This window comes from Argiope bruennichi, chromosome 6, assembly GCF_947563725.1.
Source record: "Argiope bruennichi chromosome 6, qqArgBrue1.1, whole genome shotgun sequence".
Classification (NCBI taxonomy): domain Eukaryota; kingdom Metazoa; phylum Arthropoda; class Arachnida; order Araneae; family Araneidae; genus Argiope; species Argiope bruennichi.
The window spans coordinates 43810010-43834655 of NC_079156.1; the positions used below are offsets into that span (position 1 = coordinate 43810010).

At 25.2% G+C, this 24646-nt stretch overlaps 1 protein-coding gene across 3 annotated transcripts in view; it reads right to left on the bottom strand.

The window, feature by feature from the left end:
- LOC129971591 (C2 domain-containing protein 5-like) overlaps nt 1–21803 on the bottom strand; it is a 36147-nt gene extending 14344 nt beyond the window's left edge. The window contains exons 1-14 of one of the 3 annotated variants that reach the window (XM_056085503.1): nt 21711–21803; nt 20716–20810; nt 20524–20610; nt 19627–19667; nt 18451–18581; nt 18236–18331; nt 16987–17142; nt 16077–16137; nt 15296–15412; nt 6951–7510; nt 6038–6117; nt 4806–4914; nt 3094–3208; nt 1206–1451 (exon numbers count right to left, since the gene is read on the bottom strand). In XM_056085503.1, the coding sequence (XP_055941478.1) occupies nt 1206–1451; nt 3094–3208; nt 4806–4914; nt 6038–6117; nt 6951–7510; nt 15296–15412; nt 16077–16137; nt 16987–17142; nt 18236–18331; nt 18451–18581; nt 19627–19667; nt 20524–20610; nt 20716–20805 (1889 nt within the window). In that variant the 5' untranslated portion in view covers nt 20806–20810; nt 21711–21803. Of the gene's footprint in view, nt 1–1205; nt 1452–3093; nt 3209–4805; nt 4915–6037; nt 6118–6950; nt 7511–15295; nt 15413–16076; nt 16138–16986; nt 17143–18235; nt 18332–18450; nt 18582–19626; nt 19668–20523; nt 20611–20715; nt 20811–21478 lie in introns of all 3 variants that reach the window. The other 2 variants (XM_056085502.1, XM_056085504.1) reach the window with 2 other exon arrangements.
- Nucleotides 21804–24646: the final 2843 nt, after the last annotated feature.

Sequence of the window (24646 nt, forward strand, 5' to 3'; positions counted from 1 at the left end):
GATGTGATGTTTTTAAAGCCATTTTCTAGAAGCCGTGATTTTAAAATAACGTATTTTCTATAAAAGTGGTTCAACTTTTTATCTTCATCAATAACCCTTTTTCTTTTAAAAATGTTTAAATATCAGCTGAATAAAATGCATATTAAATATTTATCAAAGAATTTTTTATGATTCCATATAACCACTTTAAATTCCAAAGAAACAAAAAATTTTAAAATGAGAACTTTATGCAAATAGAAAAGCAGTTTATACTCATATATTAATGTAAAAAAAAATTATGCTACTCACTACATCTTACTAAATAGAGCAACAAAACTGTCAGTAAAACATAAACATGAGCTCATTATGATTCAAGACTGAATCGTAAGATAGCAATATAGATGATTGCCTGCAATCTTGTGATTTTGAGGAATTCCAAATGCCTTGAGAATTTTATTATTATTATTATTTATTTATTTACATTGTAATTCTAAGCCTATAGGATTTTATTCTTTTATATGATTTGCAATATGTGCACAAAATATTATGTACATGAATTTATTCAATTAAAATAAAAAAATTTTGAATTTCAGAATTTCATGTTTTGAATAATTCATGGGAGATAAAATTGGCTTACAGACAAATGTCATCAAATTTCTTTAGTAGTAAACTGACTGATTCCCAAATGAGTAGAGTTTATCTAACAGAATAGAACGAATCTAATAGAGTTTATGTTAGTGTATTCAGATTATAATAAGAAATTTTTTTAAGATTTTATTCTTTTTAAAATTACTTTAAAATTTTAAAAATATTTTCATATCTATTTTTTAATGTTGACATATGAAATAAATGCTTTGTTATTTAAATGAGTCAAAATATTTGTTATTTAAAAATTGCTTGGATAAAAATTAAAATAAAATCAATTTAAAAAAATCTTATCTTTAAAATTAGGTAGGTGAAGAAGACTTTGAAACTTGAATTGTCTAAAAGACCTTAGAGGGCTTAGCCTAACCAAAACTCACTTAAATTCTAAAAAATATATAATTCACTTAATTTTAAATAATATATATATTTTTTTAGAAATTAAGTGACTTATAACTTACAAATTCTATTAAAATTTAATAATACTCTGTCAAAAGATAAGAAAAATGATAAAGATATATAGTTTCAAAAAGAACTTCAGAAAATTATTTCAAAATATTAAAAAGAAATCAAAATAATTATACCATTCATGGGAATGAGTATGTTTCATTTGATTAGCTAAGTTGACATCAATTCTCAATGGTTTTTCTTTCTCTTTGGGGACTTCTTTAAGTTTTTCATGCTCAGATGCTACATTTGTTGTAACCACACTAGGACGAGGTTGAAGACTGGTTGAAAGGACTGGAGGTGTGCTCAAATGTGCAGCTTCATGATCAGTTGTACTTAAAACAGCAGCAGTTCCAGATGCTGATAGTACACAGATATCATCACTGAAAAATAAATATTACAGAATTCTAGATGATAGAATCATAGATTTTGGATTTTTTTTTTTTTTTTATTCCATGAATTGGGCACTTCCTCATTGTAATTAAGTTGAATTTAAATTTAAACTAACAAGATTACATAATTTAGCTGAAAATCAATAATGACTCATCAGCACAGTGTTGCAAAACTTTTTTTCTCGGCAGAATATAAATAAAATGCGATTTTTTTTTTTTAAAAAACTTTATTTTTTAATAGCTTAAAATTTGTGATCATCTAAATAGTATTTAAGAAATGAAATAAATGCAGAACCAAAAGTATAAAATAGCAATAACAGAAAGCAAAAGCAAAAAAAAAAAAAACAAGAAAGAGAATTTAATTTTGGATATAAGAAAACAGTAAGCCAAGTACTAAACCTGGATTGCATAAATCTTTGACAAATCACCATTAAATTCAATGGAAGAAATAGGACCTTTGTTTTTCAATCAGTCATTTAGTGATATGAAGTAATTTTGTATTGTCAAGAACAATAAGAGGGGGGGGGGACCTTATAGTCTAAATAGGCAAGCCACTATAGTTTAAAAGTTAACTAAATATCTTCAAATATAAGAGTACTCAAAAATTTTAAATCAACTACAAGATTTGGGGGAAAAAATAATCATTTAAAAAAATCAGATGGCTTTATTATAACCAAACCAATGAAGCAAAATAAAAATTATGATTTGAGACAGTTATAAGCGATTGATTTTCGGGAAGAGTTCAGCCGACTTTTGAGTTTTTGTAAAAAATCATATTCTGCATTAAAAAAAAAAAAAAAAAAAAAAAAAAAAAAAAAAAGGATTTACCAGGAAATTACTATTTCAGATTTACAAATCAGTTAACATTTCATAAGCCTTAGATCAAGGTATGGCTAAGTCTCAGACTAACTGATCTAGAAAAATTTTAACATTTAAAAAATTGATCTAGAAAAATTTTATTTCAAATCTAAAGATTTGTTGGAATTAACAGATACTTTCTGATGAGATTTTTAATCTGCAATTGATTTAATATTGAAATTCTTTATTGAAAGTTTTACTTCTGGCATATCATAAACAATCTGCAATTTTATAAAGCTACTAGTTCTGAAATTTGTAACAGTTAATTTCTGGTGCTTTTAAACACTTTTATTTAACTTTACTTGTTTCATGATCATAAGGTTGTAATTTATAACTTCAGTATGTGTTAGAAGTTTGAAATTCTTTACATCTGCGTATTTTTGATGACAATATGCTATTTTAATATTTTCAAAAGCTTAATTATTAATTAATCAATAATTAAATTTTGATTCGGTATTAATGACATCATCTGGCATTGAATTTGAGAAACTACAGATCTGAAGATAAAAAAGAAGAAAATTGTTAAATTTAAAAAAAGATACAATATAGTAGCATAATAAAAGTGTACCTTTAAGAACAATTTTCAATTAACTTTTTTATTTTGCAATCTGCATGGATTTTTAAAATCAATAAATAATTTAAAAGGAAAAAAAAACTAATCAAAATTGCGATACATCTAAACAGTTATTATAATGAATAGAATTATTTCAAAAATGCAAGCGAGATTCTAGAATCCAATTTATTTTTTAAAAACATATTTTTAAAAAATCATTGCCTAATATTTGTTGTTTCCATGTATCCAAGAACAACATTGCACCCCAGAGCTCGAATATGAGAACGAATTTCTTTCCTCAGTTCTGTCCACCAGGCATCTCTTGTTTCAGGTTCATCTATAAATACAAATTTAAGAAAATAGACGCAGGACGATGTGATACTCTTTTCCAGAAAAATATTTTTACTTTAACTTTACACATTTCTTGTGATAGCACAAACATATCAAATCTGAATAATATTGGAAAACAAAAAGACCTATTTAAGCATTTTCAATAAAATTATCCGCATACTAATTTTAGAAGCACAAATCAACTTCTTTTTATTAAATCAAAATTTTTAAAAACCATATATTTTTGTATTAATATTCAAATTATAAAAAATTTTATAAATACAGTTATTACATAAATTATATTTTGTTTATTGAATGCAGTTTAAAATATAATTAAGAAATCTGTATAGTTTTTAAATAATGCACGTCTTCAATCTAAAAATCTTTTTACAAATAAAATTAAATCCATAACATTCTAATTCAAAAAAGAAATATACAAGGTGCACATTCTTATCGTTTCCCAATCATTAATTTCTAAACCATTAAAGACAGATATATAATTCCAGTTAAAAAAATGCCTTATAATGCGATTAATTTTTTGAGCCAATAAATGCATTTCTGAAATCATTACGAATTTTAATATTTCATATGGACTCCCTATCGTATCAATATTCTGGAATATTCTTGACACAGTATAAAATATTCTTGATACAGTAATATATTTTTTTTAAAAATTAAGATTGTTTTGTAATTGAAACTGATCGACAAAAAAAAAAAAAAAAAACTGCAAATTACTATTTTAAATGAATTTTATAGATAATTTTGAGGCTCCAAAAAAGAGTTTAAGAGATCATTTGCAAACTGAAATTTTGCACTGTTGTCTTACTTTTTCTTGTTCCTTAAAATAAATTTGTATGTAACTCCTAGTTAGGCTAAACAGCTATAATTAGGTCAATTTAGACATGACACGCTATATTTTTCTTTTCATACATTTCAGAATGTCAAGGATTTTCTAAACATGACTGGAAAGTGTCAGATTGATATTCTACCTGATTATTATCTTTGATATTTTAGTGAGTTAAAATTATAATGGCAGCAATCTAGTTTGTGTATGCATGCAGAGATATGGCTTTTCAGCTACTTTCGATTTTAAAGAAAACTTAAAGTATTATTTAAGCTATAAATACTACCCGAGAATTATTTTTTGATTTCAAGCAATGAGAGGACAAAGTGTAATTTATGCTATAAATTCTTTCATCAGTTATTTGGTGACTTAAAGCAAAGAGTGTACATATTAGAGCTGTAAATAAACTGTTTGTGTGAGCAATAAGATGTTTTCACTGAAAGATTAATTACACCAACTATAATCTGAACACTTCTGATTCTGAAACAGAAAACGGAACAGACAGGAATAGAGGAGCATGTAAAGTATAAGATTATATTATATATATATATATATATATTCATTCAAATATTATAAAGTATAATTCTGACCATCATTTAAAGTATTATCTATAAAGTTTAGAAATTAGCTACTGGATCATGAAAGGAATAAAAATCCTGAATATAAATTAAATGCATATGTATTAATTTTTTATATATTTTTTTTAAAGTAGATGGGAAGAACAAACATGTTTACACATAAAATTACAATTTCTACATACCTGGATTATTTATCTGAACAAGAAGTTTGACTGAACGGGCTGATACTACCCCTCCTATATGTTGAATGAATCCAACTGGAAATTGACGCATAGTAATGAAGGGATATTCCTAAAACAAATTTCAATATTATTATATTGAAAAAAATTCAAAGAAATAAGAGATTTATATGCACATTAAGAGTTAATTAAGAGACAAAATTATCAAAACAAATTTAATATAGAGAAAAAAAATTCTGAAATGAAGCAGAAATATAAACAATTTTTAAAAGGCAGCATATTATGTGAAATAGTCTTGCAATTCTGAAAAGCCAAAAATAATCTCATTACTTCCAATTTATTGGAAGATTTCAGTTTTCTTTTTTTCCCCTATTTTATTTAATACTTGGAATATTTCCATCTCAATTTGCAATAGAATTACCATTCTCAGCCCTGAGATGGTAGATCATTAAACACTGCATCATTTCCATTCAAATTTTAACTATAATTTTTATTAACTTTTACAGAAGTGAAGATGAAAATCAGGAAATGTTATATCTCACTATATCCACATAAATCACATTTGTTTATTTTAAGTGAATCACTTTTGTAAATACAGTTTGTAACAGTAATCAATAAAATATTTTAGAAATTTGATTACTAAGTCCTTCCAATGTTTCAGATATTGTGATACTGAAGTAAAATTAATAAACATAAAAAAAAAGGAGAATGATAAAAACTGTATCTATAAACAGTATTTATATATATATCAGGCTACAAACCTCTAGTTAAATAATAAAGATTTTCAAAACCAATTGGATAATTTACAATAGCAAGAATAAAAACACTCTGCCAGACATCAAATTTCAGATAATTGACTGTTTTGTTTTAGATCCAGAATTACCAGAACAATGCAAATAGGAAACGATTTGACCCTCAATGTCAGATTCAGTTAGGGCTAAATTCACATACATATAATTTCTTCAATGGAATGTGATTTTGAACCTTAAATTATAAAGAAAAAACTCAGTCATTAGGCCTATGTGGTTTCAAACAAATGAAAACTAAATGAAGAATCATTTAAATTCCCAGGAAAACAAGAATTTCTTTGATAAATCTGAATTCAACTAAAAATGCAAAAATTAAGTCCAATATATATTCAAAATTTATCAATTTCACACACATAATTATAAATTAAATATTTAAAAAATTAAAAATTCATGGTTAAGTAAAAAAAATTAAATAATTTTACAAACCAGCATGCTCAGACTTTCTTGTGCAACAGCAGGCCTTTGAAAAGATCTTAATCCACCACCATTATCACCAAAACTTCCTCCTATATTTCAAAAGAAAAGAAAAATAGACATTCAATCCAAAATATATTTTTATGGCTCTAATTTACACAAGGAAAGCTTTACATAAGATATAATTTACTAAAGCCATATTTTATAGAAGGAAAAACATTATAAATCAATAATGAAAAGAAAGAATATTCAACAAATGTAGAAAATACTTCAATTTATTGGAATCTCTTCAGTTAAAACAGAGATAAGCAAACTTCTTAAGGAGTAGGCAAAAAAGTTGGAAGAAATAGCAGACAAATATAATTTGGTAAAACTTAAGATTAATGTAAGGTTTCGCGCCAACCATGTCAATGTCAAGGAAAAAAAGAAATAAAACGTATTAAAAATTTACCATCTTGAATGGACACTAGAAATGATAAGAAACGGCTTTTAGGAATACAACAAAAAATTGTCGCAATTACATGTGGACAGAAATTGCCACATGTAATAGCGACAATCCCGGTATCCCAACAAACACGCCAAAACCGTGCCAAATTCTCAAAAACTCACCAAAAGTAGTCCATCGTTGATGGTTGTAAGATATGGTAGCAAACAAGTGGTATGGTAAAAAACAACTTTTAGAGTTGCAATAAGTGGCATCTGGCAAAAAAATAGATGCTGAAACTTTAGTGAATAATTTTATATCAATTAAAATTTCTATTAAGGTGCTTGTATATTAATCATGTGCCAGAATTTAGTCACCAAAGATATCAAATTAATCTATTGACTATGTTTGGCAAAAACATGTGGTTAAGCCCAAAATTCGCCAATGGCATGCAGTTAATATACAAGTACTTCTGTTTAAAAGAAAATTTACTTCACTCACCTTTCGGAGTTGTGCTTAGATCAGAGTCTGAAGACCTTCTGTGTGCCGCAGAAATAGCTCCTTTTGCTGGAGAATGGCAAATTTTCTCAGTAGGAGAACTGGGACCTGGGGCAGAACTTGCAATCTGTTCTTCTAACACTGGGGACCTGGGGTAGAGGGGATCAGAGCAAATTCGCTTCAGTTGAGACATACTAATGTGACTAGACTTGAAAGAAGCAAATCGCTTCAGTTGAGCAGGAATGCTGCAGCGCAAAGATTGGTGTGCCTTTTCTTTTGGCTGAGAGGTGTCTTTACAAACGGCACACTCAGATTCATAAACAGGAGAAAAAAGTTCAGATCTGGCTTTAGCCATTTTCTTCGGCGAGACAGAAGAATTTGAACGAACTATCTTAAAGGGGCCCGGAGATAATCCAATTTTGATAGGAGATGGAGAACGTGAGCGAACTTGAGCAGGGCCAAGAAGGGGGAATAAGCGAGAGCTTCGAGGATCACAGCCTTGCACAGAGGCTACAGAAGTACTAGACGACACTCTACGTAAGGCTACTCTGGAAGGTGAATGCCTATTTGTGGTAGAACAATGAAGAAGTATTCGAAAGAGAGAAATACATCAGGAATAAAAAAAGAACAAAGGATAGACAGATAGCATAAGCGAGGATTTCTTTTATGTAAAAAAAAAAGAAAGAAAGAAATCTGCTAAACAAATTTTTTAAAACAATATAAAAAGAACAGCATAGTAAAAAAAAAATGTGTTGAAGCTTAAGCAAGCATTTAAGGTGATGAAACAGAACCTAACTGACTGTTCTATTGAAATTAAATTTAAAGCATTATGCTTGCAATTAAAAATTTTAGAGCGTACTTTTTAAGGAAAAATTTTTTAGACGACATTTTTTCTTTCTGCATAATTTTGCCTGCTTAACCCCAAGACTAACGAATTTACTTAAATTTCTAATTAGATGACACATTCTATTTTGGACATTTATTGTTAATTTGATTCCTCTAACAATATAAGTGGCATTTAAGATATTGAAGCGCTTCTAAGTGACTTTTGCATTTTTAAATATTTAAAACCGGCTTGAATGCAGATTTAAAATTAAAAATTCAATAATTCGATGCGCGTGTCAGGCATGGCATTGTAGACGAAAGGGTAGTAAAATTTTCTAACATCAATGCCATTTCTTTAGAAAATATGTTCAACAATGAATAAAAAATTTGCATAACAAAAACTAATCGATAATTTCTATCTCTACTAATAATAAAGATGAATGTTGGCACTTTACAGGCCAGATTGTTTGATCTACTGCTACCAAATTTGGCGCATATATAAACCTAGATGATGTGTGCACCTCGTAGGAATCTTACAAAATTTTAATTAAATTAAAAGTTAAGCAGAATTTCGGCGTTTTTCAGCAGTAACTTCCAGTAAGATCATTTTCGTGCAATTAACTTTACACACTTTCAAAATTTTAATAATTAATTTTTAATGGTACCAATTTAATCGTCATACAAATATTCTGGATTTTAGCAATTTTTCGTGGTTTATTTCCAATAATAGATTATATTGTCCTAAAATTCTTTCATCAAATATTTATTTCTCTCATTGTTGACCACCCAAAAAGGATTCTGTTTAATATCTGTGTAGTTTACAAGACAAATAATAAAAAGAAGTTACACTACCACGAAGTTTAGAAGATAAATGAACCTCTTATTATGCTTTTAATATGATGTCAGGGATTAGTAAGATTCATGGGATTAAAGTAAGTAAGATTCATGTGCAAAATTAAAGAGCATATGTAAGACAATTAAAATAATATAGCTTTATGTCTGTAATTTGTATGTAATTCTTTGTATTTCTTATGTAATTTGATGGAATTATCAATATTGTTATATCTAAATAATTTATCTGAATTTAAATATAATCAATATTCCTAGTGAAACAGGTGATTGCCAAGAGCGGTTAGTTGTTAATAAAATTCATTGATTAAACAATTCTTCTTTCACTACTTAATTGGCAAATTAAGATTGTCATTAATCATATAAATGTATATTTTGATTTGTTTGCTGACAATAAAAAATTCTACAAGAGTTTAATCTTTACTCTACTCTTTGTCAGATATATAAAAAGACTGACTTTATTTATTATTGTTTTATAAACAGCTAAACAGATACAGAAAAAAAAAAGGATAGGTTGGTTGGAACAGATACTGTATATTTTTACTGTTGTTACAGAAATGTACAACAAATAATCACTAAATTTGCATTTCTTTCTACTCAGGATATTACTAAGCTAACAAAAATGAAAATGAATGCAGAACTAAATCCTTCCATCTCCCACAACAATGAAATAGAGTTAAATGAAAGACAAGCCAAAAATATTCGCCGTGTGCAGCTACGAGGCTTACCAAATTCATGCAAGGTTGTTAAAGGCATTCTCATCAACTCATCAGAAAAGGCAAGCACCAATGAAATTCTATGTAAGAGATATAAAATACAAAACTGTGCTACTGATGTAATTTATAAGTTTAAAAATCATATGATTCAGAAAAATAAATCTAGGCGCAGCAAAAACTCTTGTTAGAAATGATAGTGCAAATGATGCATTCAAATATTCTAAAACTAGAAAACAGCAAACTTGTGATGCAAAAAAACATATCATAAAAGGCAAGCAGAAAGATTTTAAAACAATATAATATTATGTGACAATACCAATTCAAAATACAGTAATCATTTATAAATATTATATTTCAAAATGAAATATATTATTTCTATCGCTTAAGTATTAGAAAAATACAGCCTTAATTAATGAGTTTTATAATTAAAAGTCAAAACATTATGAATAGATAAAAATTAACAAATATGAAATAAAGAATTATTTTGTATTTCTTCTTTTGAAATGTAGTCATTTTAAGAAAAAAATATTCAAACCTACAATCATTTTTAATTAGAGTTTCGTAACATCATCCAATAGACCACAAACAATTTACTTCAAAATAGAGACAAAAAAAAAATAGATGCAAAATTAGAAACCTTAATTTTTTTTTTAATTTCTTTTTACTATTAATCTTAATATGAAGGATTAATATATTAGATATATTCATCAGCTTACTATAAACAAACAAATGCCAATCGTTTGTTCCTTCTTTTAACAATATTTAAAAAATTTTAATAAAAATTAACAGATTAAATACAGTTTTGCAAAACCAACTACTACTGACCTAAGTAAATAACATGGATTGAATATATGATCCATTTTTAAAAAATGAAAAATTTTCCCAATAGCTGATAAGATTATAACTAAGGTATCAAAGTTTATCAGAAGAAATATATCCATAGAATATGAGAATAAAAAAAATTTAAAAATACATTTTTTAAAGAAAATAAAAAAATATATTTATTTAAACTTAGAGAGGAAAGGAATTATATGGAAATGGTATATTTCATAATCATATTTTATTACTGAATTATAATTAATGAATTTTTAATGCAATGCTGTTACAAATTTTGCACTATCTATTAAGAAAATAATAAATTGTTTATTTATTGCATATTTATTAAGTTTTTCAATGCCCATTCACTTTTTGATTTGGTATACTTTTAATTATGAACTTCTGAATTTTGATTTTATCGCAAGTTCATATAGCAGGGTTTTCCTTTAATTAATACAATAAAAAATTTCAGTTATGTTTTGTATATCCAGAATACTAATAAAAGGGGAAAAGTTGAAATATTTTGGTACACTATTTTTTTCAAACATTCTATTAAGAAAAATATAAAAATTCAACTATGTTAATTTGATTTTTTTTTTTTTTTTTAGTTTAATGATCAGAATTTCAGTAATAATACAAAAACATTCATAATAATATTCAATATACTAAAAGATTAAAAAGAATTCCACTTTTTAAGTGATTACTTTGAAAAGAGCTTTTTTATGCATTTGGCCAAATACAAAAACTATCATGTAATACCAGTAATCAACAACGTAAGCAAAAAAAAAAAAAGCCAAATCTAGATGTAAATTAATATAAAAGTAAATTGATAGAATAAAGTCAGAATATAAAATGACCTCAATCATACCAAAACTCATAAGTACAAATCTTATGTATACAGAGCTATCAAATTACCAAGAATACAAAATGAGGTTTGATTTTTTTTAAATTCAACATTACTAGAATACCATTTATTAAACAGAAAACCGATTCCCTTCATGATTAAATAAATACTACAAAACAATTTTCATTCAGTTAGATAAAAGAAAAAATGAAATAATAATTTGATTAATTTCAAAAAAAAATTAGTTGGGCAAACATTTTGCATGTGATTTTCCATGTTATAAAATACAAATTCAGATGCAGCAGAACATATTAGTATTCTAAAACTATCATAAAAAGTAAAACATGCACAAATTCGAACTTCACTGAACTTTCTACTGAATCAATAGATATGCATAACAAATTGAGTTTTAAATAAGTTAAATGGTAATAAAAATCTATCCTATGCATTCCCAAACTAAAATATTTTATAATCCAAAAGATTTATTAGATGCATATCTTTTCTAATGTAAGTAAAAAATGCTGAATAAAAGGCAGAAAATACTTACTTGGCACCATATTGAAATATATTGCAAAGCTGTTTTTAAATTATTTTGTTTAATTTTGAATTCATTTCTTTTGAATATAAAAATTAATTACAAAAAAGTAAATTCAAACAAAAGGAAAGAAAAACTGCCCTTTAAACACACCATTTTTTTTTTTAAATCTTGATTTAAAATAAGAAACCATTGCTAAAAGAATTTAACAAAAACAAATACTTTTCAAAGATAACAGAGTAATGCAAACTTAATTTAAATTTAGAAACCACAGTTCATAAAAATGAATACTTTCTTCAGAACAATATTATAAAGTGAACAGCCATAAGAATTTGCTTGAATCATTTCATAATAATAATTAAAGTATAATAATTAACTTCTCAAAACTAAAATGCATTATATATAAAATCTATACCCTTTCCTTATTTATGATTGTGCCTTTAGTTTAGTAAATGTTACTTTTTTAAAAATTTATTTATTATTTTTTATTTTATTTATTTATTTATTTATTTATTTTATTTTTTTTTTTATTTTTTTTTTATCTAATAATGAAAAAAAAAAAAAAAGGATGAAATAATGATATTTGCATTTGTTGAGAAAATTTTAAAATTAGAAACCAAAAATGTCACCTAATTATAAAATGAATATAGATGAAGTACGAGTTATTATCAAATCATGTAAATTAGCCCATATTGCAATCATTTTGTAGAAAGACAATCCTCTTAATTAAAATACAATCGTTCATAAATCACCATTGTTTTATCCTTTTCAAATAATCTAAAAAGCTCCAATATATCTCTGATTATTATTGTCTTTTTCTTATGTAAATATATATACAGTTTATTTGAATTTTCTTTAGATGATCCAAAATACAATATGCCCTTTTCATAACCAACAATTTGATCTTTGAAAAAAGTTAGCATTTTGGCCCACATTCCTTATATCCAAGAATGGAAAATGAAGACATATAATCACAATTATGAAAATAAAGAAAATTGCATATGCATATTTTACTTATCTAAAATTTTAATAAAATGATGAAAGTAGGGAGTTATTATAAATATTATCAAAATCATTTAATTGGAAATCATCCATTTTTTTAAACAAAAAGATTAAACGAAAAGATTTTTATTAAATTTTTAGGGATTGTAAAAATTAGTATTCTAAACACTTGCAGAATATAAGACACTTGTCATACTTAGCTAAAATCTGGTTTTGTTAAGATTAAAAAAATGGACTTAATAGTTACAGGTCTGCCATATATATATATAGAATGACATGATCATTATGAATACATTGAAAATTAACCAAAACTATCATTGCCTAAAATTGCCATTCAAAATTTGATCAACATATGTACAAAGAAAATGAACAATTCTGAAAATGAACAAAGAAATTAACATATTACGAATTGCAATTGGAAATAAATTATTACAGAATCATAAAATAATGGTTTAGTTGAATATTTATCTTTTTAAATGTGTACAGAATAATAATTAAACAATGATTGGGCAACTTTAAATTTTGTCCATTCAATTACCATAATCTTAAACATTTGCATAACTGTGTTTTTCTTACCACTGAAATCCACTTTACTTTTAAAAAAAATAGTCTTTTCTAACATGGCCTTTTATTTAAAGCTAAAGAACTATTTAGAATCTTACCAAGTATTATCCCAATACAGTCTTAAATAATTGATTAGCATAATTTATTAATTATACTCTTAAAATCCTTATCTAAAATTCTCACAGTTTAAAGTCATAAAAATTAACATATTTATTAACTTAAAACCTTGCCAATACACTTGTTTATACAGAATAGTATAGAACAGATGATCTGGGACTTGGTACTGATTCGAAGAATTGAGATATAATGGAACAATAAATTTGTTATACATTTAAATTTTGCATGAAAGAACTCATATAAATCCTTTGTTTACCATCAGTACTATTATTTTATTTTCATTTATTATTTTATAAAAAATTTTAGAATATGGTTATTATTAATTAAAAATTAGTCTACAGTTCAAAAAGACCACTCAATTCTTTTAGCAGCATAAACAGAGTGTTATCTTTCACACTAGCAGCTTGTAACTATAGAAGTAGTAAAATTTTTCATGCATAAATGGAGGAAAAGTAGCAAATTCTTCTACGAAGCAGAAGTTCCAATACCAGTGTTAATGGATCCAAAAGCAATTCAAGCAGCAGCGACGAAAGAACATTTGTTACTTACCTTATAAATTAATGTTTTTAGTCTTAGTGCAGATCAGCAAAATGATGCATTGAACTGCATCAAATTAATGCTTAAAATGATTAAGATGTAAAAGCAAATACTGATTACAATATGTTATTGAAATAATGAATTGAAATACATCTATTCTATATTCATAAGCTGAAAATATTAAGCTGGCATTTTTTAAAAAGTAGCAAAAAAAAGTTAATTTTGATTTAAGTTTTAGATGTAATAAATATCAAATACTATTCTGAAGTCCTACACTTGATGAAAATGCATACCTAAAAAATAAATTTTGAAAGATCAAACATCATCAAAAGAATATTCAAAATATTTTTTAATTTTTTTTAAACGTTCCCTACAGTTCAATGATTAAAATTAATCCGAGCTGAAAAGATAATTATAAATAAAAACAATGTGGGAAAATGGCCTACAAATTAAGGAAAATGTGCAAGAGCTTCTGATATTTTTTTAATCTTTATTGCAAAATTTTAAATAAATGTGATTTATTAATATTTGCTTAGTTCTGTCTTGGTAAAATTTTTAAGAGATTAAAGTAACATTTTTTTTTTCAGAAATACTAAATGCAATTAAAATAAACAAAGGACAAAAATAAAACCATAAATTAAGCAATTTGAAATAATCATACTTTGGACAGAGAATTACAATTCAAAACATCTCTTCTGTAAAAAAAAAAAAAAAAAAAAAAAAAACTCTTATATAAAATGATTTATTTAGAGTGAAAAATTAGACATAATACATAATGTTGTAAGCAAGTATTAATTAAAGCGAACCATGAAATATTACAGATGTGAGTGATAAGTATAGATTGATTTAGACAATTGTTTTATGAAAATTCATTTTGCTTCAAAGATGTACTAATGAATGGAGACTCGCATTTAAAGACTAATGAGTGATGAAAATTTAAACTAATTAAGGCTTGATATAGCTCATATTTTCATATGACTACATTTCTGGAGACTTTTGTTAAATAAAAGATATTTAAATAATAGTGAATAATTTTTAGGAACACATTTATTGTAAACCATATAACAAAACCTACAATATGTGTATGCAATGGCATGTAATATTTTTTTTAAAAAATCAAAATAAATACTGACATAATGCAATGCATTATTAACACTATTAGCATTTTTTTATTTCGTTCTGAACTAAGTAAAACTTAGTAATCGATATTTTTATAGCAAAATTTCTAAACCTCTTTTTTTATAAATATTCATAAACAAATGTAAAACTTTAAATTTAAAAAAAAATCTCCTAAAATACACATAAAATATATATACTAACGAAATGTCTTAACTTAGGTATTAATGTAATAAAAAACTTAATGTAAAAAGAATTTTAAAAATGTGATTTATTATAAAATAAACATAACTTTAATTTTTAAAAAAGCATAACATTTTGATCAAAGAACTCCTATATAAAAATGTTAAGGAGATATAAAAAATAAAATTTATGCTAACACTAAAAATCTTATCAGAAATTCAAGATATCTTTTAAATGATCTTACTCTCTCAAAGCTTCAGTTTGAGAAGTTGATACTACATTTTCTGTTAATATCACAGCTGTCCCAATCCCTCGAACAACAATTCCAGACTCTCCTTCCAAGTCAAAGCATTGATGATAACTATAATATCAGAAACATTATAATTTAAATTCATTATGATGAAATAGTTATGATGCACTTTATTAGAATTATGATAGAATAACAAGTTATAAATATTAAGGTATAGTAAAAAGTTCAACTGTCTACAATACCACCAAATTGCAACACATGGCTGTACTTACCAATAATATTGTTGGAATCCGTTTCTTAAAATAAGATAGATGTTATAATGCGAGAAATTTTGAAATTCTATACACATTCTAATCAAAAGGTTTTATAAATCATGCTTTAATATTCAACTGAATAATACCTAATATAGAAAAGTGATGCCAGTTGGTAATTGCGACACCATTATTAAAATTTCAGACCATTTTCTATGAAAAAACCCAGCACTGAAGTTTGTTGGAGATCAACATAGATAATCATTTTAAAAATAAATCAAATAAGAGCTACAGAGCTACATTTATATCAGCTACATTAATTTGTAAATAAATATTTCTCTCCTTCCAAATGGAACAACAATGCAATGATATACAAGAAATATTTAGTCTAGATACAAATTAACAACACCAAGTACAGCAAAATTGAATTCTGATTTCCAAAGAAAATCATACAGAACCATTGTTGTATACATACAATCATACAGAACTATTTTTGTACATATAATATATACATTTACTCATACCCTATAACAGCATTGCCTCCTAGTTCTAAGGCTTTCAATCCTATTTTTCTTTGAACTTCACCTAAATAAAAATAAACATACAATTATAAAAAGAATATTTCAAAAATGCATTTCACAAATTTTTTGAGAATGATAAAAAAAAAGCTGATCATCTTAAGAAACATATGACACAGAAATTAGTTTGAGTACTTTTAGGAAATGACTTAGGAAATAAAGTTTCCTAATTGACACAAAAACAGAATCTGTTAAATAAAAAATATAAAAAAATTTTAGAATTTTATAAACAAGTTTTTTAAAAATAAAACTTACACAATGATACCGTTATTCTATTCAAAGTTCCATTTAAAAGAAATATTTTTTAACAGAAATAAATGGAGAAGATCAAAGAAATTCTATGAAAAAGTAGAAGGTTGTTTTTTTAACACTTTACTTTTAAAAAAAGTTATTCTAAATTAACCAATTAAATAATTATTAACTAATTTTACTTTGAACATCGATTCACTACTCTTTTTCATTAACAAATATAAAAAGAAAAACGACTAATGGATGATAGTAGCTTTGGATAGTAATTCAAGATTTCTTAAGCTTAAATCAAAAAATTATATCTATTAAGAAAATCACATATCAAATCAATGATTATTTTTACATTTTGATATAATTTTTAAAAAAATCGAATAAAGATATAGTCATCAATCAAATAAATAAAAAAAAATCAAATTGTAGATTCTTATAAAAATTTAGAAATATCAGAATCAGAAAGGATTAAGAGGAATGAGGAGATGTTCATCTTTCAAAAAGCATATACTAATTTCAAAAGTATTAACTAAAATTTATTTTCATATGTTTATTAATATGCTTATTTCACTTTTAAGAAACTTCATAATAATATAATATTTTAAAGTGCATTTACCTGACAACTTAGAAAACAGAGTTTGTCTAGCTTCGTTAGAAGCTCTGGGTGTGCGAATCTTATCTATCCACTGGTATTCAGGATCATCATTAACAACAAGTTCTTCAACAAAACCAAGAATGGCTTTTGCTTTGAAGCCCCAAGGAATGCTACTGCCTTAAAGATACAAAAAATAATAGAACATATTTAATAAAATTCCTTTTTTTAACAGAAGAATACTATTAGTTATATAATGTAATAAAGAACTAATAAACTTCAGATAAGAATAGATATACTATTCTTGAATCCAAGACACTTTAATAAGCTGTTAGATTTTACATTTAATAGGAGAAAATGTGTTCAAAAGTTTTTCCTCAAACAAAATTTAGAAGTAAAATGATTAATTAGAGAGAAAAACAAAATAAATATTACTTATTTCTCATGATATATATCTTAATATATACGTGAAATAAGGAAATAAGGAATAAATAGGGAAAACAAAAACTTTCTAGTTTTCCAACAATTGAAAATTAAAACTTTCTAATTTCTTCAGATATTAATTTGTTTAACTTCTTATTAATTTTGAATAATATAAATAGCATAAAATATCAAGTATGAAATGAAAGGAAATTTAAATAATAATAGCATTATATTAAAAGATATAAATTTGAAACACTAAAACTAAAAATAAAATTGATGTAATAGTAATATCTAAAAAAAAAGTATGCTTTTTCCTTTTTTTTTTTACTTTTTAAATTATTTTTATGATTTTATTTGCACAGATTATGTAATTTCATGATTTTACAATATATAATTCATTCTCTATTTTAAGACATGTGCAAATGTCCATACAACTATATGTTTAGATTAATAGGTGTGTGTGTGTGCATGTGTGCTCTAGAGTACTAACCAATTGTTAATATGTATATTTGATTTAAGAGGCAATGGTTACAAAATGAAATACACAATCAATAAGCATTTTATTATTTTTTAAAAATTATTCTGATGTAAATAATTGTTGATATATGAATTGAAAATTTTCTATCAGTTTGAAAGTTTATATTCTTAAAAATGAATTGAAGTAAAATTTCCACAATACATTTAATAATTCTAAGATGATTTATTTAGAATTAATTTAAATAGCAGTTTTGCCATTAACTCTTATTAATCAATATCATTATAATGTATTGCTTTAATTGCCAATTCAGCTCAAGAGAGTATGGAAAATAAGAATATTATAACAATCATGTTTAAGTAAATTTATACTCACTGTAAAAAAATTGCACCCCACATGATGATTCTCGATATTTATTTGAATCGCTAAATAAATGAACACGAACCATCACATTTATTTCTCCCCGAATACCTAGAAAATAAAAATATAATATATGAATAATTATATGAAAAACAGATTCACAAAAGCAAATTAATATTACTAAATTAAACAAGGATACAAGTAAATACAAAATGTAAGAATATAATTACCATGCATTGTATCATAAATAGGAAACCAGCCAGAGAGTAAAGACCCTGATTCTTTGCATAGTAAAGGATTTAAATCAATGTAAACTTTTCCTATAGCATCATTAGCACTATATGTATCATAATCCATTACTCTAAAACAAAAGTTTTAAGAAACATTAATTTATATAAAGGTTTTTAAAGTATATTTCAGAAAGCTGTTTTAAAAAAAACTGAAAAGTATAATTTTTATACACTGTTGTTTCTTATCAGCAATAAGTTAATATCATAGATAGCAAAGTTCTTTTAATCATCTTTCCCTTAAGAAGTTCTGTAAATGCTAAATAACCATTTTTAATTGATTTCAATAACCATAAATTAATTTTTCATTTTCTTAATCATTTTGCAATTTTTGAATTGCATCAAAATTGAGGAAGTATCATGTATTGAAGTATCATCATGTATTGAGGAAGATGGAGATACATTTATTTTCCATTCAAAGATAGTTTGCAAGTAAAAAGAGTTCAAGAAACCTTGAGATAAATAAGTATGCTATACATAAATGTACTATCTAAAGAGTTTTCTTATTTCAAAATACATTTAAAAAATTATCAAAACAAATAACAAATAATAAAATATAAAACAATACAAATAATTTTATGGACACAAAAAGAGATAATGGATCTTTTGAACATGCATTTATAATATATAGCATGTATAATTAGTTATTTAAATCATAAATAGCTACATTCAACAATTTCAAAAATCTGTCACATATGTTATGAAACAAAATTTGTACTATATATTTATATTATAAATTATTAAGTTAATCTATAATTAAACTAAAAGCATTATTTAACAATGATATTATAAAGATTTTCACAAATAGTTAGCAAATGAATAATATTTTAAAGTCCTATACAGAAATTATATCATATTGTTCCATTTTTTCCTATTTCATCCATACATGCATTTTTATGAGAAGCAATTTGTATTAAAATGAAAAATAAATGCATTTTAATGTATTTTTATTTATCATTACTTTATTTTCATGGAGAAACAACCTCATCTCAGAATTTCATCTTATGCAACAAATTTCATTTCAATGTTGAAACAAAATTATTCAAAATTTATCCATTAATTTAATAACAGGCTTTTTTAAAAAAAATGACAATGTTATATTTTGAAATAGATGATTACCTTATCTGTAATGGTTCATCTTGTAATTCCTCATCATCAACCTAAAGAATTAAAGTCATAAATAATTATATAAAAAGATATATCTACACAATAGTTTCTAAAAATCATTACTTTTTTTTTTTTTTTCTTCTTCTCCTTTTGCATTTAACAAACAAATGTAAATAAAAGAACGGTATTTAGTTTATCTGCTTGCTATCTAATTATTTAATGCATGAATTATTTCTCCTTCGTACATAATAATTTATAAAAATTTATTTTTAAAAGGATAAAGCAGAACTACTAGTAGGCTCGTTATTTTCATGCATGATTTTACATATAAATCTTGTTTTATCTTCATTTTCCTTCTTTTAATGGAGGCATCAAAAACAGACTGCACCTTAATTTTAGAAGCAGAATTTACAAAGTGGCATTCAGTATATTATGAACAAACACATTATTGTACATAAGGATTAATGTTTTGTTTTTTTCATGGAATAAAATTCAGCTTAAAAAAATAATTTAAAGGCCAATTTAAAAAGTATAAAAAAAAAAAAGAATAAAATAAATGAAACTCGATTTACAAGTTGACAAATATATTGTCATTAGCCAGACATACGTATAATATTTATCAAATAAAAGATATATAAATAAAATATGAATTTCAATCTAAAATGCAAAATATTAAAGATTTGGAAATTGGAATCTGAAATTAAAAAATACAACATAAAATTATACTGTAAAAATGGCAGTGAAAGCAAAAAAATATTCTTAAAGAATGGTTCAGTATTTAAAACAATGACAATTTTCTAAATACTGATAGTAAAATTAAAACAGTCATAATGCTGTCAGTCATAAACAGTCAATAAAATTTCTATTTTAATAACATGATTTTAAAAAAAACTTTATTAGTAAACATACCTCAAATCGAAACCATTCAGAATTCCATTCAGGATTAAGAGAGTGCCTAAAAACTTCTGTTTTATAGGTTGTGTTGCTCAATTTAATCTACAAATAAAACAATATTTAATGTTTCTGTTTTTTAAAAATTTCAAAAGATATTTAGAAAAAATTATATATAATTTAATGATAAAATTTAAAATAAATGCCAACCTCTACAAATGCATCGCATGTATCACTTGCTCTATCCATAACAGGAAGGTTCCTTCCTGCTACAATTCGTACTTTAACTTTTCCAGGCATATTTTCTATAAAACAAACATATTAGCATAATTATTCTCAAGAATTTTAATTACAAGCAATGATAGTAATTAATATATTATTTAAATTGTATAAATATATTATTAAACTGATTAATGTGATATTAAAAAAGTAAAATAACACAGTGAAAAAATTTTGCAGTAGATTTCAGATGTTAAATAAGAAAATATTTTAAATCCTAGAATTATATCAAACAAGTCTGATTTGTACTTCTCATAGTGATTTGGAAAAGACTTTTTAAATACCATATTTCAACTAAACATTATAATAAGTTTTTATTACTTCATTTCATCACAGATTTAGGGAAAATGTTAAAAAGGCTTTAAAATCATTAGCCTTACAGTCAGGAAATTATTTACTAAAAATTAAAAGAAGCTCATACATAACAAAGCTGGCTATATATTTTATAAAAGAATATAGCTTCATGATAAATGAAAATTAATAGTACTAATAAAAAATTATTCCAACAAAATTTTAAAATCTTCACTATCATATAAAATCTAAATTTAGAAATGCATATAAAATTCAAGATATGTAGTAAGTAGGAATTATAGGCATACAATTAAAAAGATTATAAAATTTCTCAATTATTATTCGGTTATTAGAATTGTCCTAAATTTTTTATAAAACTTTTTTAAGTAATAACAAGTCTTACCAAATGTATTCTACCACAGATTCAATGAACAATTGCATGACTGTGAACAGTCCTATCTCCTTTCTCAGTACTTCGGTAGCTAACATAATTCATGTCATTGAAAGCGAAATGAATTGGTAATATTTTTTATTTTAAAAAAAGGAAAAATGAATACTGTATAATCGAAACATATAGTATTTAACAAAGTATAATATTGGAGAAGTCATGCAAGATATGATAGAGCAAAACATACATGCATGTTTGCAGAAACTAAAATTCAAATGGAGAAATAAGTTCCCATTTTTTGACACAGAAAACAGGAAGAACACTGAAAAGGAAAGATTTGTTTATTTATTTTAATGCAGCGTCTCAAACCGGTACAATCCCAGTTAAGTTATAGCTTTTGATAATTTAGTATGGCCTTGACGTAATCCATTGCATGAAATAATTGCAGATAGCATCTTCTTCTTATTATTTTTCAAATGTAATTGCGGCACTTTCTTGTAATTGTTGTCTTTGGTGATCAGTTGGTTCGGCGAAAATACTAGTTCCATTTAATTTTAATTAAATTATTTTGCATAAATTGATCACATGATTATTTCAACAAAGTATTTTTACCCATTTAATTTTAGAAGATTATTAAATCAGTGTTACTTTAATAGACTTACATCAGTTCTGTTCAATGTATGCATGAATCATCTTCGTGGAATCAAGTCCTATGAAATCATAGCACAGGTGGGTTCACACGAGGCCAATGGTTGCGCGCAGTTATTGTCTCTCTACTGTTGTCCCTGTATTGTCCTTGTACGAAAGTTGAGAAAACGTCGGTGGAACAATGGCAAATGGTTGTCCCGACAACCATTTGCCATTGTCCCATTGCGGTTACGTGATTTTCCTGAAGTAGGCTTGACTTTCTATTTGGCCGCATGTGAACCCACCTTACTATTTAAACCATAGAGCCAGTTCTATGATTAAAACCGAAATTTTTCACCTTTAATTTCACATTGTCTTTCGGGGTAATGTAAATTCACTTTTATATTCCTATTGTACAATAAACAGCGATTAAATAGAATCTTTTTCTTTCGTTTTTCATAATAGAAGAAAATTCTGCGATAAAATATTTGATGAAGAAATTAAAATAATTTGAGTTCTATTTAACAAATAAATGTATTGTAGAAAACTGAGAAAAAAATATTTTAAAAAAATTGCCAAATTTGAGAAACGAATTTCTTGACAACTAAATTGATATTTAAAAAAGGCAATTTCTTAATTTTTTTTTTTTTTTGTAATTATATTTTTGGGAATTATTACGAAATCACTCCCAAATCTTTTTTATTTTTTTATTAATTAAAGTTCTAAATAAATTTCAGAAAAATCTCTCCACGCAGCATTTTTTTATCTTTCAAAGATATTTGTAACAATTTTAGTACCTATAAATCAAAGGATTTGCCCTACAAAGACCCAACGCACATTCGCTTTTATTATTAGAAAGATAAATTGACGTGTTTAGCTATTTAATATTAGTCATTATTAGATTTCATTATTTACAAATTTATTATCATTATTTCAATTATTGATTTTACTATTTAAGTAATTGGTATTTAAAATTAGACTATTTACTAATTAACCACCTGATAATTAATAGAGATAAATGAAATATGGTAATTTATTTGCTGATAAAATGTTGGTAAATGTGAGAATAATTAACTAAATAATCCTTGAAAGTAGCATAAACTGTGCAGTCATTTAAAATTATTTATGGAATTAAAAATGTCCTTCAGTTTTAAATTAAGATAAAAAATAAATAAATATGAAAAAAACAAACAAATAATTCTAATACCTTTTTTTTTAATAAAATCTTTAAAAGATAAGAATCATAACATTAAAATCCAAAAACGTGCAATTGAATCAAATTTATTTTTTAAACATTTCTTATCTTATTCATAATTAATAAAAGCACATTTATGAAAATTTATTTGTTAATGCTAAAATTTTCGAAATAGAATAAAATTTTTGCTTAAAAAGAAGAAGGAGCACTTTTTCTTCAAAGTGGATGATTTCCTTTTACAGGGATATATAGATTTATTCAAACTTTAAAAAAAGAAGAAAAAAATGACTTTAAAAACACTATCATGTTTAAATGAAAATCTTGGTAAAATTTATATTTATTCTGCCAGATTTGACATAATTATTTCAATAAAAAAAACTAAAGAATTTTAAAGCCAATTTTCTATTGGAGGCATTTTTATAGGTTCAATGAAATCAACTAGAATGACATTACTTTCAAACGGCAAAAATTAATTTGAATACAAAACCTAACTTGAAGCGCGCTGCTTTTAATCAGAAGATCATGAAATCAATACCGCTTTGAACAAGTAGTAACTCACCCATTAGGGTTGCGGATCTGCATTATACACTGAAATTAATCTTTAAAATTGCATTTCCGTTTTTTTTATTATTTATTTTTTTATCTAATTTATTTATTATTATATTATTATTACCACTTCGAGAGGCTCAATGCTCTTTGTGCATTTCATTACTGAGAGGCCGATAAAAAGAACATTAATAAGGAGTAGAAAAAAAAGAAGGTGATTCACACTAAACCAGGAAAATGCAAGTCAGAGCAACGGCAGCTTATGAAAACCGACTGCGAACACAATTGACTGACTAATTTCAAGGTCAAAGTTATATCTCTCTCCTTTTAAATTTATAAGCTCCTGAGTCGTAATTTAACTAGACCAGACTTTAAATACCGACAGTTGATTTTTTTTTAATTCTCATTCAAAGTGCACCTTCCCCCCCCCCCCCCAGTGTTTTTCTTTATTTATTTCTCTGTGTTTTCTCTCATTAGCGATTTCCGGTTTCGTTTCTTGTTGCCTCCTCAGAAAACGTATTTAGTTTATTGAATATTCGTTTCCTTTTTATTAGAGATCACATTTCAAGTAAGTAAATAAATAAAGTACGTAAATAATTTTTTTAAATGTTATTTGGATTAAATGTTCTATAATGGAGTTCAATTATAATCAATTTTTGATACATAGAATTATTAATGTTGAAGATCTTCGAAAGAAATTCTGGTTCTACAGCTAGCTTCAAATTTACAGAAATCGAATTAAAAATATAGAAGTCATTCCATGAACATTTGAACATTGAATCCTTTTTGAACATTGTTAAAAAGTCTTCAAGCAT